This window comes from Calliopsis andreniformis, chromosome 2 (genome assembly GCF_051401765.1).
Source record: "Calliopsis andreniformis isolate RMS-2024a chromosome 2, iyCalAndr_principal, whole genome shotgun sequence".
NCBI classification, from domain to species: domain Eukaryota; kingdom Metazoa; phylum Arthropoda; class Insecta; order Hymenoptera; family Andrenidae; genus Calliopsis; species Calliopsis andreniformis.
Genome location: NC_135063.1, coordinates 8918623 through 8936166, shown reverse-complemented (window position 1 = coordinate 8936166; position 17544 = coordinate 8918623). Strand labels below are relative to the sequence as shown.

Genomic DNA, 17544 nt, shown 5'->3' with positions numbered 1-17544 from the left:
GAGCAAACTTTCAATTTCCATAAAACAAATGTTACTCCAAAAAATTCAAAACCATACGCAAAATACATTCCCAAGGCTAAAGTCCACAGGGTAAAGCCCCAGATAAAAAGGGTTCACGGCGCGTGTCGGTAGAGTGTAGTTCCTCCTGGCCGAAGCGTCGGAGGAACAGGATACGCAAGAAAGTAGCCATCGTTCGGCTAAAAGCGGAAAAGGAAATCGTTCCTCGGCTGCGTCGTATGGGCGGCATGGCAGAGCAGGGGGTGGGTGACCCTCTTCCTTCCTTTTTCTTTCCAAGTGAACTCATGCGAAATATCGATTCGCCATGGCAGCATGGAGCATATAAATAAGAAGAGTTTTCCTGCGTGCACACGCGTCACTGCCCACGCCACGTTCTCGCAGACCCTCCAGCCCATTTCTCTGGCATTTACGTCACGGCAACCAGAGCGAGTGGCGGAGAGGGGGCGAAGGGGGCAGAGGGAGACGAGAGGGGGTTTACACCGGAGATGGGTGGAGGGCTGTGCTCGTGGAACAGAGGATGAGCGAGCTCCCAACGTGGGGGTAGATGCGAAAGAGACGGGCCAGAGGGACGGAGATTATGCTGCGGGACTTCTGGCTGGGTGGGGAGAGGGAAACCTACTGCCTACGAACGAAACATCTCCCTCAAAAACCACCCTCGCCCCCTCCCTCGCCGCCCCGCGGCCCTGTGTGTCCCTTCTATCCTCTGGGCTCTCTCCATCGGCCGACCCCGTGCACATTCACCTCTCGTATCGATTCACTCGCGATCTTGGCACCGGCGACGGGATGCCTTCACCCGAAAAAGAGAAGAGAGGAGACCGATGACAGCGCGATAGGTGAAAGTGAATGACAGCTGGCACGGGCCTCTGACCGGTGCCGAGAGAAGTTGGGTCAACGATTCGTTGGGGTTTCGAGTTTGGCGGAATGTGGCGAAGCTGATTGTTGTTTGCTGGGGTTGTTTACCTTTGGTAGACTTTTTCACTTTGGGAGAACTGTCTCGGAGAGTGGCGCCCTTCTGATATTCTGTGGTTGCAAGGCATGATGACCTAAGTCACATGTTTTGGTTTCAGAGATATCGTCTGAAGTTTTTTATTAGAGTATCTTATGGACTTCTGTCTTCTCGAACACTTATTTTCGAGTGAAAAATTTCTGTTCTTGCATTGTCTTTTTTCTAGAAATATAAATTCTATACTCTGGATCTCAATTAAGGCCTCAAGCAAAATTTTTTGAAATTGTGACATAAGTTATTTTGCCTTACAACCATAGGTATAAGATCAGAGTTCAATGATGAATTTATTTATAATAAGGGATTCAAGTAAATAGATGCTGAAGGAAATATGGTTTGGAACACGATGTTTAGAGATGGTAACATATGTTGATATTTGTTGATACTGTTTCTAAAGGCATGGCTGTATACATATTATCTACAGGAGTATAGAAATGTGCAAGTCAGATTTGTCTGTGTCAGACAGGAGCATGAATTTTAATCACTGTCGGGGCTATATTAAGATGAACTCGATACTTGCACCTTCAGATATCCATAAAGATAAGAAACTAAGGTGTTTATATATCAGTACTACAGACATTATATTTTTTAAATAAAAAATTAATCTTCAAAAAATATAAATGATAACAAATGCTACATAAAATAAACTTATGGAATTAAAAAATAATTCAGTATAATAACCCAACAGTAACATTAAGAAATCCAGTAAACAATTATTAGGACTCCACGTAAGTGATTAAGGATTAAGAATTATTGTTCCCAAGTGTCGAAGCAATCACGCGTCGCATTGTTAACCGTACTCTGTTGATGTCGAGGAAACAAGTTGCTGGATAATAAGGAAAAGGGGCACGATTCGCGACTTTGGAATTATTCGATCTGTGCCTCGAGATTCGAGTGGTGGAAGGGCACGAGGAACAGGGGAGAGGGTGGTGTTTTGGGCGACTTTAGGAGGAAGGGGATGGGGGTGGCGTTCGCGTGGCTGCTTGGAAGTTTGCCGGTCGGAGCATAATGTCCCTAATGAATCCTCAAACTCAAATTAAAACTTGGAAATTGTCGGCAGTCAGCGAATGCGATACTCGATTCCGTAACAATGCAAAGTTCGCTTCCTCCGTGTACCTCTCTGTTGCGAGCAGAGAGAAGAGGCCCAAAACAAATTATCGGCTGTCTCGTTCACGATACGCCTTCGAGGGGTTTCCGTGTGCATTCCCCGCTGTACAGGAAAGAATTTCCTTTTCTTGCTTGACATCTTGTTTCTCTGCCGAATAGCCCTCGTTCCGCTGGTCCGTTCCTTATCGTGCTCCGTTTATTCAGAACAAATTAATTGAACGAGACGACGACCAGCCTCATCACGGTTCCTTTTCACCCTTGGATTTTGTAGCAGTCTTACTTCATTCGGAGTTGAGACAATAATTAATAAATAAGTAAGGATGTTTCAAGTTTGGGGAATTAAGTGTTCATGAGAGGGGATTAGATTAGCGAAAACTCAGTTATATGTTGGGAGAAGATTAATTGGACAGTTAATTTAAATATCAGTAGATTTATCTATACAAAATCTTCCAGCTTTTGAAAGATATTTATTTTTTAGCGAACTATTTTAATTATCTAGATGCCTCTTTTTGATAATACGTATCTAAATTCAATAGTTCTATGTAAGTAGTTTCCTTCCATCACTTTTACTTTGAAGTCACTATTTTGTATCCCTTCATCCCTATGTTACAGGGATCTCTCTCTCCCTATATTCACAGAAACAATGATATTCCCACACACGGAAACCAAATTTCAATTTTGTATAACGCAGGGCATTCAATTGTTCCTCCTAAAAATAGTAAAAAGGTCTATTCCACAGCGAAGGAATTAAGTTCCCCCGGTAGACAGTGAAATTCGCAATAGCTGCATGAACTAATCCTCCTCGTCCAGGAAACGAGAACATCGTTATCCCGTCCATCCATCCAGCCGCGTTGTTGTTAATAATTCAATAAATCGCGTCGGCGCTGTCGTAACTTTCACTCCGCGCGGGCGGCATTACGTATGTTTGCCGGCTGCGTGGCAAAAAGAAAATGATTACCTTTTGGCCCGTGACTCCGCGGCCAACCGCGCGGGTAATTTTCCGCAGGAAATTTACCGCGGTACATCATTACCTGGTGCACAGAGTCACCCCCTGTTCGTGTCTATGTTCACAAAGAACCAGAGAGCGCGCGAGGGAGTAAGGAAGAAGAAAGAAGAACGGGACGAGGTGGTGGTTTGTACCGCCGCCCCTCTCCCAACTTTTCTCCCCTCTCCGCGACCCCCTGGATCTCACCCCTCGCTCGAGGCCCCCTACCCCGTGGCCATAGGCCCTCTCTTTTCTTCGCGAAAAACGAAAGAACGTCGTTAGCCAGCGCGCCGTACCGGCTTGCCATCCACCCCCCTCTGTTTCACCCCCTTCCCCTCCGCCACCCTCTCCAGTCAACCTCCCCCCCCGCGCGGCGTAGACGTCGCGAAAGCTAACGGGGGAGGGGAGGGTGGCTAGTGGTGGGCGTTGGTTGCCGAGGGTCGTCGTCGACCTCCACCTTCCCCTCCTCGCACCCCTTGCCCCTGAGACGCCCTTCGTGCAGCAGCTACGCTTCCCTCCACCCTTCAGCCCTCGCCGCGTCGCGCTACGAGCAGAGAGGGTGGCCTCGGGTGGGATTGTGTATCCGAGATAAACCACCCTCCCCGACGACGGCACTGCCACGTGTGCGCCGACCATTTTGCTGAAACATAATGTAACTCGGAACGATGTTAAAATATGGCGCGGCCTCGGAATTACACGCACCCCCGCGTGTATTAGACCCACCGAGCCCACTTTCCTACCCCTCCCCTGCCCCTCTGTGAACCCCACTTGCCGCTCTTATCGCCAATGGATTCTGGCAGGTTCACTTCGCGCGATTGAATATCAGGCAAAACGGAAAGAAAATGAGAAACGCTGCTGCACGCCGCGGGTTCGCGATTGCTGCTCGATGTGTGGAGATTTTGAGTCGAGTTTGGGATGATTTTTTCGAAACAAGGAAAGGAGAGTTTTTAAGGGAAGTGGGTCTTTGAAGTTTGGAGATGGGTTGTAGGATTTTGTGTAGGTCTAGGAGAGTGACAAGTTTTTCGTGCTGGAGGATGTAGTAAGATCTTATCCTTTAGCTGATATGGGGGTTGCAGTGTTTGTACTAACTCAATTTTTGATACTTGGTATGAAAAATGTCGACGGGTAATTTAGAGAGGTTAATGGACTGAAAAATTGTAAATTTTCGATATACTACTATCATTTATTTTTTATTTTTATGTAGTACTCTATAAGACTGTGTTACAATATTAGTGTCATATTAGTTAAAGATTACAGATAAACGTTTTTATCTTCTAATTACGTAGACGAGTGAGAAATAGGTGTTTTATAACATCAATCACCATCACAACATCAAGCCCAGGAGAGTTAAAAAATATCTACAAACTTTTAAACAACTTAGTTTATCCTATAAAACCCTTGCACACGCTTCCAATTTGGTTTCATTTCAGAAAATAATTCTAAGTAATACTTGTAAACTAACAGGCATAGAATTTACCTTTTCATTTGAACCTTCCTTTTTCTTTTCACTAGCTTAGACTTTCTAGGGTTATCGAACCACGTTCAATATCGCAGACAGATCCACAAATTTGCAATCAAAATTTCAAGATTTAGCAATCTAGCAAGTTCGCGTCGGTTTAAAGGAGACAGACGCTTCTCCAAAGGCAAGAAGTAGAATTATCAAGGCTTGATACAGACACAAACAGTGGAGTGCTATCAAATAATTATTATTCGTGTTGTCGAGTGTACAAAGAATATTTGCAGCTGCATAGAACGCGATTGTTTCATGCAACGAACAGAGGGAAATGGTACTCGCTAATTTTCCATAACAACCTTCGTGTCGCGAGGCTAATTTATACATAATTCCAGCACATGCTCGACGAGTGAAGCTTATCGCTCGCCCTGGCCTCACGTGACGCAGCCGTCGCGGGAAGAAAAATGTCACGGTTACGATTGAATATTTATAACGAGACCGTGTTACCTTTTCGCATCGAATCTCACCTCGGCAAACTCGTCCGACAGAAACTCTATTACAACGTCGCCGTTTATTTATGTACCATTAAAACTTATAACGAAACTCCTCCTTTCCCCGTACGGAAGACCATGTAAAAGCTGTCGCAACTTCGTTCCGCGACATTATGAAATTACTTGTCCGTTTCTCCTCTGCGCAGCGCATCGGACACCGCGTGTAATAAACTTGAAATGTGTAAAGATTATTAAAAATTATTTAAAGAGCTTATTACACGGTTGACAGTCGCCGAGTTTCAGAATGCCTTGCGGCACACTTTCTCTTGGTCGATGAAAAATTAACTTGTTAACAGAGGCAGACAAGTTGAGCCATCACGTGAACGTTTTTTTGTGATCAAGCGAAACGAACTGGTTTGTCGCGAAAACATTAACTTACGCGATGGAACAGTGTTAAAAAATATATACAGTTATTTAAAAACAAACAAAAATTATGATCATTCTTAAATATACAGTTCTGAAAAACAGTGAAATTTGAATTTAAAGAAGTTCAAAATTTTAAATAATTTTAATTGAAAAATATTGTCCTAGAATGGAACATCAATTCTGTATACAAAATTTCTGTATTCTAAAAGAAAGAAAGCTTCTTCAATTCACTTTTCCATTATTTAAAATACATGTTCTGTCTCCCGAATTTGATTCAACGCATACATAAATTCGAATGTCTTTGAGACGCAACTCGTTTTTTTATTCGCAATACTCATACGCACTGAATCTCTAAATAATCGATGAAGCAACGTCGAACAATATTATCCTCGAGGAGCACGCAAGACACAATGATACGCAGGGCTGATTGATTGGAAATCGAAAAAATGTCGCGCGAACATGTCACTCGCGGGGCTGGTCGAAAAGCGCCGATAGGTATGCACCGAGCGGTCAGTCGTTTTGCGAGCTACTGGCCACTCGCAGTTGCATCCGCTGCACGAGATGCATTCACACACACATGCAATCATCTCGTCACATACTGCACCCAACGAGGGAACGAGGGAATCTGCATGATGGAGCGAACCGCTTGCCCGTAATTCGATTTCTGGGATTAACTTTGCCACGCGAGCAGCAGCGTGCTGAATTTTTTTCCCTTTCCGCGAATTTGCATCTCTGAAATTCGCAAGACGGTTGAACTTTGTTTGAACTAATCGTCGTTTAAAGTTATGGGGAAATTTATACGAATACTCTTCGCTGATAACTGTGCTGCTTATTGTCATTTTTTGGAGGAGCTTAATTATTTTTTCTCTCTGATTTATATGATATTCTGATAGCAGAGTTGAGGGCTTTTTGAATGAGTTTTTATTTGAGTAAAATTTGGAATAAAACTGGTTTTAAATAAAAATTAAGAAGAAATTGAATTAGTCCTGAGAAACGAAAATATGAGGCTGAACGTGTACCATGTTCTACTGATTACAAGATTCGGCAGTAGATAATGCCACATGTTCAGTCTGATACTTTTATTTTTGTACTATACTCGTTTATTCAAATATACGTATACTATTCACTCATTATTACCTGTATAACTCCCAATTTTGATTAAAGGACTAATTCAACACTTCAGATACATGATAGAAAATAGTACTGACAGTGTCTTCCACCAAAAATTATATAGATATCGGCAAAAATGGAGTGCCATAAAATTACTAAACTTCACTGTGAATATTTTCGAGAGTTTCTACACAGCAAATACAACAAGAGTGTGTAAGTTAATAGAATAATTGATTCCCCAGCTAGGTCACGTTACTTCGCCCAGGCTTGCTAAAACGTCACTGTCACCGATCGAACGACACTCGAAACAAAATCGAGACGCGACTAGCGCTATTTTTTCGACCGGGAAGCTGTGTAGTCCCGTAACGACTAGTGGACCTCACCCTTTGCTTCGCCTGTGAATAATTTTGTTCTCTCTGTTCCTCTCGCTGCTTGCCCCACCCCACCACCCCATGGATCTCGAGTCACGAACAAAGGCCCCGAATAAATACAAATAGCACTTTCGAACAATGGTCAACGAGGTCTCCGCCTATGGCGTTGTCTAGGAGCTCCCTCGGTTCTTCCTCCTTTTTTTTTTATTTGCTATTCATTTTCTCACCGATGCGTCGACCCTTTATTCCGTCTCTCACAGAGACGCTCCTCGAGAGAGAGAACGAGGTACGCGCGATCCCCGCGCTATAATTGGCTTTCCACGGCGTATCGATATTGCATTATGCCTGCTGATTAGCATACTTGCCTCTCTGAAGATCTCTTTCGTCACGCGCATAATCGTCAGGTATGCCGAGGAAAGGGTCCTCATGGGTTTCGGGGTGACTTGTCTCGCTTGGAAACGATGGAAGGATGTGAACTGATTTAAAGTTTATGGAAGTCTCATCTGGTTTGTTAGTGTAAATAATGACAATGTTGGTTGGTCATTTGTGAAGGGGCGTGAGGAAAGGAACTATTCTCATGAAGAAATTGAATTTTTGAACATTAAAATAGAAGTTTATGGGGGACTTGTAATTTTAACATGGAAAAGTATAGTCTCTAAAGCTATTATTAATGCGTGTGATCTGAAATAAAATAACTCGTTTAACTTTTTCCTCAGTATTAATGTTACACGAGCGAAGCTTTTTTATTATATAGTTTTACCACTTTTGTTTTTTCATCGGTTGCCTTTTTGTATTCCTCTTTTATGCAAATTGGATACTGGATTACGATGCCAGGGACGGTTGTACTTTTGCCAGCCAGGCCTGGTTTTGAATAATTCCCCTAGAACCCAATGTCACGGTGTCACCTGGGTGAATGAAATCCGAACAGCTATGAAAGGGTACGGGACGTTTAAAACTGCGTAGAGCTTGTTATATAAAACAATATATTTCAGCTAGCTTCTTTTTACAATATTAGTAATTGTGCCATTGACGATGGAATAGTAGAAATTTTTTAGTAGAACTCTAATTTTACCCTTTTTATATTATCATATTCTCATAAACGTAGAGTTAAAATATTGCATCTTTAAAAACAAAAAAAAAACAGCGAGCCTCACAGCACCCTCACGAAAGTGACATTTTATCTAGGTTAGCCGTGGCAACGAGCGCCTTCCAAGGATTCTTTCCTCAAATAAGGCCAGTCAGTGCAATTTAATGAATATTAATGCAGGTGTTACTTTACTGAATGGTACGCCGTTGTCCCGAGGGTGTCGTAAACTTTCGCCATAGTTCGCCTCGAACAGCGCCAGTTTCCCAACCGAAAGTTAATTCCGCGAAAATAAGAAACACGGCGAGAGCGTGTGCGTGCACTTCGCGTTCGTCAATGAATTTACGAAAAGCACGTTGTGTCGTCGTAAACTTTTCAACGGGTCGAAGGTCGTGCCCGTTTTTAATTCGAGGTCAATGGTGCTCGAGGGAGACTTAAAACTCGGGCGAAACGATGGGTCTGTTGACCCCTAAGATTTTTTACTCAGCCCGGATGAAATCGGACCACCCTGTCATTAGCATACAAAAGTCTGGCTCGGCGTGCCGAGAACCCCGCACCGTGGTTAACGACAGTCATTACGTCAGCCTGGCAGCTCGTAAACTTTCCTTGCGGTTCTTTAAAATTCGTCCTATTCCTTGCGACCGCACTTCCGCATTCACCTTGTCCATTTAACGTTTATTCCCTCGTTATCGCTCCTCGCCACTGTCCTGCTGCCCCTCGAATCCAAGGTTCTATGATCACTTAAACTGCCGAATGACTCACTCCAAGTGGCTCTTCGAATATATTACAAATCACGGGCGAATGGAGCATAGGCTCAGGGTTGCATTCAGGGTGTTCTTTTATTGGAGCATTACTTGCTTATAGTTTTGTGTAAGCTTGTCCTTTGTGAGGAATTCAGAGATTATAAAGAGTAAAAGACTTTGCGTAGTCGGTTGGAAGGTACCTTGTACTCTAAGACAATAAATATATTATTAAGTGCAATTCTGGGACCCAGAACCAAACTCAATTGCGTCACACAGGAAAATAGTGTGTTTAATACACTTTGGCTCTGCAGTTTAAAATTGTATTAGAATCCAGGAGTTTCCTTATCCACCTATGAAGCAATGATTTCTTAAACTCTGACAACCTTTACAATGATTAAGTAATGGATAAGCTTCCTCATCAAAAATCGAACTTCAGTGAAGTAAAAATTAACGCACTCTCTTATGATCCTAACACAGTACTGTGTTCTGAATGGCACGCAAGTTTGCTCGTAGAAAGTTTGGCCAGGAAACGCCAGCATCCTGGAAGTAGGAAGACGCCTTTTTTACCAGTCTCTGCTTTTTTGTCTCTGCTAGCTGAAAGGGTTGTGAGACGAGCAGAGGGAGATGCTAGAGGAAACGGAGGGAGACGAAGTTAGGGGAAGGAGGCTCGGGATAGAGAAGGACGGAACGATTTCTGTTAAGACGTGTGGGAAACTGGCCTACGGTATGCAAATGGGATGGTCCGGTGGAATGAGGAACGACCGAGGGGTGCAGGGGTATTTCGGTGCAAAAAAATGCCAACCTGAAGGTTGGCATTGTGCTCGCTTCTCATAATGGACCAGTGGCACCGATCTTATGTAAATCGTCGCTCCGATCAAAGACGTGCCAGTTTCCTTCCTCCTCCTCGCCTTTCCTTATCCTCCGATGTATTCCATTGATTCGATGCGCCGATAACTTCTTCACTTATTTATTTTCCCTTTACCGCTGGAAAACTGTAATTGATCTCGTCGAGGGCTTTTCATTTTATCGAGCCAACAGAAGACGGACGCTGTAGAACCTGACAAGGAATATCTTATAGGTTCTGTCACACAAATTGCTAGTTCCACAATTTATGCTTGACCCTACGCGTTTTTGCCACGTCTATCATTGGTTAAATTGATAATGTAATTATGTTAGAGGCAAGATATTTTTTTGTGATGTACGGAGTTTATGAAACGAATCAAGGAAATGTGAATATTTTTATAGAAACGTTTATTTTATTCAAATGCACATTTTGTGTATTATAAAAGAAAGGAAATGGGAGTATTTAGGAGTATTTTTATATCTTTTAATGTGTCTCCTCTTCTTGATACCCCAGGCGAACATCTATGTCTCCCAGACGCTCACGAAGTTCGGCCAGAACTCCAACTTGAATGTAATCGACGTCATCTGGGGGACAGTAGTCATCCTCGCTGGACCTGGAAAATAAAATTTATTCGTTTTCGTAATATTTGTACTGTGTTCTTTCGTTATTGGTTCCATGAAAGGTTCACATAGGGACAGCCTAAATTACGGGCTTAAAAAGGCATCAGAAAATTGCAGCGATAATATTCGAGGTTTAACGAAGAATAACTTGGGTATGATTCAGTTACTCCTGAAGAAGAGAACCTCTTTCATCGTAATTCTCGTTATCCCTTTTTATTTCTGTTTAATCGTCGTCTGGCAAGCTGCAAGGGAATCTCGGTGCCGTCCAGAGGCGACATCCGGCGGCGTTTTCGCGTCTTCCCCGGAAGCCACGGATGCTGGAGGCGGAGAGGAGCGCGGGTGGTCGAGGGTTGGAAGTGGGCCGAGTGGGATGCAATCGATTTTTTTTCTGGCACCGCCGGAAGTCCGAACTCCGCTTCCATAATTTTATCACAAGATGGCGCCAAATCAACCGTTTACAGCTGATGTTATTATTTTTGTTTGATAGTTTGACGCCCAATTCCATTATTGACTATTTCGACGAGACGATTCCATAAGAAGGAGTAGCTCTAGCGTTTATCTTCCTTATTAACTAGTTTGGGATATTTTTGACTGAAGTATAAAATACTTTTTCATGCAGAATGTTTGGGTTGAGCGTATATGTTGAATTATATGGCTTTGACTGTTTAAGATATGTGAGAATTATTTATGAAAAGTGTTTCCTATATTCTTCACTTCGAGATCAAGCGAGGAAATACTTGAGTATATGTGTAAACTTGAATATGAAATATTGTAGAGGGAAATCAAATAGTTTGTGGAAAATGCTATTGTCACCAGCAATTTAGAAATATCTTTTTCATTGCGTGGGTTATTTTCCTACTTCTATGAGTCTTGATTAAATATTATTCAAATATTATTCACGAGCGATTAAATGAACATTATTGTGGCAGCTATGGTAAATTTGATCAGAGAATAAGTAGAATATTAGTATGAAGAAGTAATTTTCATATGTATAGACCCTTTCTCCATCAATTAAGGGTAAAAATAGTTAAGATAAAAATGATTGTAGAATGGCTAAAACCGTCAATGAAACAGAGCCATGACGTAAGGGTATTCACACTTATCTTTAAGTATTTCGTCACCATGATATGATTAGTATCATCGCATCCCTCAAAGCCTATTCCATAAATTGCAATTTCCCGGTGTGGCCATGTTTATTATGAGCCAGCGAAATTGGGAAACGGATTACCATGTCTCGCCTTAATCATTCGGCCAACTAGAGCGTGGCGCGGAGATAAAGGAATAATTAGCATCTGTCGCGGGACATCGAAGACAGAGACATCTGACAACGAGTGCCGAAAGGTCGGGGTTTGATTTTGTGCACCCCTTACGAGGCCACCCCTTATACCCACATGGAAGGTGGGGCTTCATGGTACCCCGAACGTCCATGAACCCACCCCTCGCCCAGCCCAACCCCATGCTTCCTCTACGATCCTCCCTTTTTCTCTATTTCCCAACCCTCCCAGCATCTTCTTCCACGCCATCTGCGACCTTGGCGTTGTACTTTTTAACAGAGACGGGCAGAGTCTGGAATTCAATTTGACGCGCTTTAAAAAACGCGTCTTGTGGTTGGATCTCTATTGTTAGTCATTCTGATATTAATGCCATTCTGAGGTGGATGTCTTACCTAATTTTGAAACATGGCGTGGTGATCTTTTCACTCAGCCTACTTTTTTGGCTTGAACAATTTTTTGGTTGATGTTTATTTCAAATTTTGAATTTAAATTGAGTCTTTAACTGAGGATTTTTTAAATGATTTTTTTACTTTGATAGGAGATTCTTTTGGGGGTGGAAATAGAGCTACTTTAATTGTTTTAGTCTGGGACATGAAATTGAACATATTTCTTACAATAATTGTTTTACTTTTTAAATATTTCTTGTTTCTTCATGCTTGTATTACAAATATAAGATATTCTTAATTCACATAAAATTCCAAATAAAGACTCAGTTCTTCACAAACGTACTGAATCTCTTTTACAATTCATAAAAGCAATGCAAATTTCATGGAACTATTAAAAATGAAAAAAATTGAAGAGAATTCTTTAATATTGGCAAAATCTAAATAGCTTTTTGTCAAAAATTCAATGAGAATCTCATAGAAATCATTCATATCCTCTTGACCCGTATGTGGGTCATGGACTTCTAAACGCATTAAAATGAGGACGATTGTAGATCACAGAATATTTCTGTTCATCATAAATTCAAACACAATGTTCCTTACCTCGCAATCGTCACAATTGTTGGAGAAGCAGGCAAAGCAGTCAAGAACGATCTAAAAGTCCCAGTGATCAGACGATCAAGATCGGTTCTTTTAGTGACGTGGTCTGGCAAGTCGGTGTCATCTCTAGTGCATCCAGCATCGTGTATTATCTTCCAATCGATCTCTGATTGCTTGTAGACGCTCATTAGTTCACGATAAATCAGCTGCACTGCTTCATATCTGTAAGTGCAACGCAATAAACCTATATAATCCTGATACATAGCAGGATTAAAATCCTTAGCCATTAGTCAACCATCTCAATATCCAATACTCAGTTAAACGATTAATCAAATACTCAAATACATAAAATACTAAACAAAGAGATATCTCAAGTACCTCCTAAACTTCCTATGGAGACTTTGTTACAAAGTCCACGAACATAGCAAACATTATTCCCTTTATCGTATCATAAAAGAACCGATGCTCGCAAAACACTCACGTCGGTCATAAAAAATAAGATTCGAACAGGATCTCGAAGAACGCAAATTCTAGACCGTAGTGGCAGTATAGGCAGTAAATTTCGTTAACGCGTCGTAAATAATGAAGGCAAACGAGGAAAGGGAGAAAGGAACGGAGAGGGAAAGGCCGAGCAATGGAAAGTTTATAATGCCCGGACGATAACGCGTGGCTGCAAAAGTTGAGGCATTTCCTGAAGGCACGCGACGAAAGTTAACACGGCCACGGGACCAGTTCCGGGTGGTCGTAATTTGTACTCGCTTCCCTGCCTCCCCCTTTCCGCTATCTCTTTTTCTCCAACTCTTTTGCACCGTGCCTCTGCTCCCTCCCTTATCTGATCGCAAGTTTTCCTCGTTTTCTGCAGCTGCAATTCGTCCTGCATCGCGAGACTGTGCGCTCTCGTTATCAAGGCTACCGAGATTTTACCCGAAGATTGCTACACAGTGCCTCTGTTACTGGATTACAATTTACTTGTGGAATCGCGTTTCAAGCATCCCGCAACGAATCTTGTCGAAGCTTGACACGTTTCTTTGGCTACTGTTACCAGCTCATGCCGACTTGGAAATTTTAAATGATACCATTTTGACCAGATCTGGTTACCATTTTATTGTTTGGAGGTTGCGAGTGCAATAACATTGGTGCTCATTCGAGAAAAGAATACTTTCTTTAATTTCTTTTTCAAATCAGACTTTACCTGATTGAAAAATTCTTCCTTAACCATGAATAGTTAACTTGATTTGTGATTCTCATTTCATAGCAGAATTTTTTCGAAGAAAATGTATTTCAATTTAAAGTTATTTTAACAATAGCAGTGAGCTATACTATCATACCATCGACGAACAATTTTCAGTAGGTAACTAAATACCTTCCTAGTATAATTTTCCCAAAAGTATCACAAGCTCCAATTGCAAGCCCTTTACTATGTATACAAAAGTGATATTTAATAGTCCAAGAGTTATAAGATTTCAAAAATCCAGAGAGATAGTGAAGCTCGATAAAATCAGTCTCGCGAAATTCAAGCTATCATATCAGCTATCAGTAGATCGAATATTAAACAATTACGGTTACGATCGACAAGACGAGCGTAATTGGCCCGAAGCCTTTCTTGGGAGGACCAACTGCGTGTCTAGAAGCGATGCGGCCCGTTTGCTAACGCGCTAACTGTTCATGAGAGACCATCGCTGGCCTCTCGCCCACTTTTTCCTCGCTGAATATTAATTATTCTCTCGGCGGGTACACCTGCCCTCAACCCCTGGGCACGGACGCAACCCATACACGGCCGTGTATGTGTATCACGGCTCATGATTCTCGCCGCAGATTATCCTAACAGTTGTGTAACGAAGTCGGTAACGATCGGTCTCTCGAGGATACGAGACCACTTCCGTACGTTGTAACGCGACCTACTACCCCTGAAAAACCAGACTGTTGCGTGGAATATTTGTAGAATGTCTGTCTCTGTTTTAAATTTATTTCAATTTTTATGCTTTACCTTGTAGAACTGGTTGGACACTTTCACATTATTGGAAACGTATGAAATGATTACATTCGTTCATTTACGCTAATTGATATCAGATGTTATTCTCATTGGTATTTGTAAACCTTGTACAATCGTCTGAGATGAGATTTGTAGCTAAAAGTATATTATAGAATTTTATTTTGTGCATTTTACATATTGCAATAACGTGAAAGTGTTCAAGTACTTGTACACAGTAGTGTATGTATATATGATATGTTATTAGGACATAGAATTCGAATATGGCTGTGGTTACAGTGAATGTGTGTTCTAACGAACTAACATTCTGACGAATATGTTCCAAGTATTTATCATGCGAACGAGAGAAGTTTAGACATAGTTGTCAGAATGTTAGTTGGTCTGAACACGCAACTACTGTACCAACAGTCTAAGAGAGATGGGAATTATAAGATAAACCTTTTTCCTACTGAATCTATCAATTTCTACTCTTCTCTTTCAAGAACTGGGAAGTCTCGTTTACCAAGCTACGTTTACATTACACAACTTTTGGTCTGACAACCCAGTCGATCCACCTAAAGTCGATCATTCCATAGCGTCGATTATCGACTCTATCGAGACATTAAAGTCGATATCATTTCAACTTGATTGAAACTGGATTTACACAGGCAACTTTAATGAACTCGAGACTGAACAGCTCGATTGTCCGACCAAAAGTAGCCCAATATAGGTAAACGCAGCATTTGGGATTTCTAATAATCTTCCCTCAAATGCCCCAAACAGCTGAAATAAAATATGCAAGGCGTTTGATGAGTATTCTAAAATTGCTCAGAGTATCGATTACATTTGGAGCCAGCCCGTTTCCACCGTGAGAGAAGACAAGAGAAAGAGAAACAGAGAGGGAGAGAGGAGCAAAGGACCCCTTGCGTATCCGGATACACGTTCCTGTCCTGTCAGTCGTATGTCAACCCTCGTTGTTTTTTTGCCGCGCTCTTAATAATTGATCATCTGATTACGATACATTATACCCCCCTTTTTCTACTTTGGTACGCCGTCAGAGGGCATTATTCCTGCACCGAGGGAAACAGAGTGAACGGGCGAAACAGAGAGGGAAACTTTTTCTTCCGTCGCCGGCCGAGGGACGGCCATTTGCATATAGGCCCCCTTATCGACAAATACACCGGGGGCGCCCCTCGTAATGAGGGCCCCCTCCCCTCGCTCTTCATCCCTCTTTCCTTTATTTTTTTAACGTGGACCGCCATTGTCCGTTAACTCATTCGACGTGGCAGCGTGGACCAGCTTCGTATCTCCCTTCCTTCCTCGTTATCCTCTTCATCTTTCTCTCCCTCCCTCTCTGTCTCTTCCATCGTCTTTCCCTCTGATCTCGCTCTCCCTTTCTCTCTCTCTCTCCCTTTCCAGCTTCTGTTTGCCAAACGTACACGACATTGCAGGCTGGATCGCGTTGAAGGAGAAAAAAAAAGAAAAAATGGTGACGGGGAAATAACAGAACCGGTTGCGCGTCGAAAAATATGAATCATAGAGATAGAAGCGTGAAAGCGTTGGCGAGATCCTACTGTGACATCTGCTTTCCGAGATAAACGCAGGAAAAAAACAGAAGAGGAACAGGGGGACGATCGGTGATAGAACTCTTCCACTGTGGCACGCTGTTACAATCGCGCGATGGGTTCGAATGATTCCTACTGATGCTAGCGTTCGTCGTTGAAGTCGCTGGGATGTGACTCTGGTCTGTTTTAAATGGGACGCTGGTTTATTCGTTTCTTCGATTGATCGTTTATCTGATCTGATAGTGGGATTATGGGGTTAGCGTGGACTCTATGGAAATCAGTTCTGATAGACTACCCTGCATTGTTCATGCGTGTAAGATGGAAAGTGAGAAGACATTAATGATCTATGAATATAAGTATAGATATATAGTATCGTTAATTCTTCTCAATCCAATAATTTAATTACTCGAACAATTAATACCCTCCAGTTGGCCCTTCTTTTTAATTTGCCATCAACCCCTTCGTCATCGCTCTTCTCGAATTCAGGTTTCAAATATCACTCTTCCTATGAATATTATTCGATGAACACCACGAACCCGCCTGAGAAGGTACACAAGAAGGTACGTTACAGTTTTTTTTCACCTTCCGGAGCGGAAATATTCAAAGCATAATACGCTACGGAATCGTGTGCATGAGCAAACATCGCTGACGAGGAAACCCGTCCAGGGATCATTGTTTAGAAGTCCTGCATAACAAATGTATCGCTCTCTTCGGGCTCCGCTGCTGCATAACCGAGCAAACTTTCTGGGGACTTGTCTACGTTAGGACAATACTCTCAATATCGAGTTACCAATTTTTAATGGATGTGGATCTAGCCGCGATCATGCGTGTGATCGGAGGTAAAAGCTCCTCGTGGGTATTCGAAACGCATACTCCTGGCGCACTACCGACGGCTTTGTAATTATAATATCCATATGGAAATGGATCTCTATGAGACATATGAAAAGTTTATGGATTTAATCGGAGGCTATGAAGATTTCAGTCACATATGCTGAAAAATGGGCTGTTAGGAAGTATATGAAAAATTTAGAGCTTCGATGAAATTTTATGGGAATTTTATATCCCTTGGGAAAGGGACCATTATAGACTGTGAATAATTCGAACATTTAATTGAATGTGTGAGAGCTGAAAGTTTTATAAGCAATTAGCAGAAGAGTCATTATAAAATTTGTAAAAAATTTAGAGCTTTGATCAAAATTTCGGAAGCAATTTAAGGAGCTCGAAGGTTCGATAGAAATTTATATATATAGTTTTTATATCTTCGTTTGAAACTAATAAATTTATAGTTTATGATTTTGTCTAGTACCAATCATTTGAGTTCATAGAAGGTTTATACATGTATTATTAGTTAAGTAATAAAGTTATGAACATATGGACTTTAAATTAGCAGCACGATTCTTAATAACATAATCAATATCAAGTTAATCTCTAGGTTGCAGTAGTCTTCCTAAATTTAATGAGATACCTGAGTAGATTACTCCCCTCAGCAATTTCCTGC

At 41.8% G+C, this 17544-nt stretch overlaps 1 protein-coding gene across 1 annotated transcript in view; it reads right to left on the bottom strand.

Annotated features, from left to right (window-relative positions):
- Positions 1 to 10094: 10094 nt before the first annotated feature.
- Positions 10095 to 17544, bottom strand: part of LOC143188452 (UPF0489 protein C5orf22 homolog) — a 327293-nt gene continuing 319843 nt past the window's right edge. Inside the window, exons 4-5 of the mRNA XM_076392718.1 lie at positions 12516 to 12734; positions 10095 to 10248 (exon numbers count right to left, since the gene is read on the bottom strand). Coding sequence (XP_076248833.1) covers positions 10119 to 10248; positions 12516 to 12734 — 349 coding nt within the window. The 3' untranslated portion in view covers positions 10095 to 10118. The remainder of the gene's footprint in view (positions 10249 to 12515; positions 12735 to 17544) is intronic.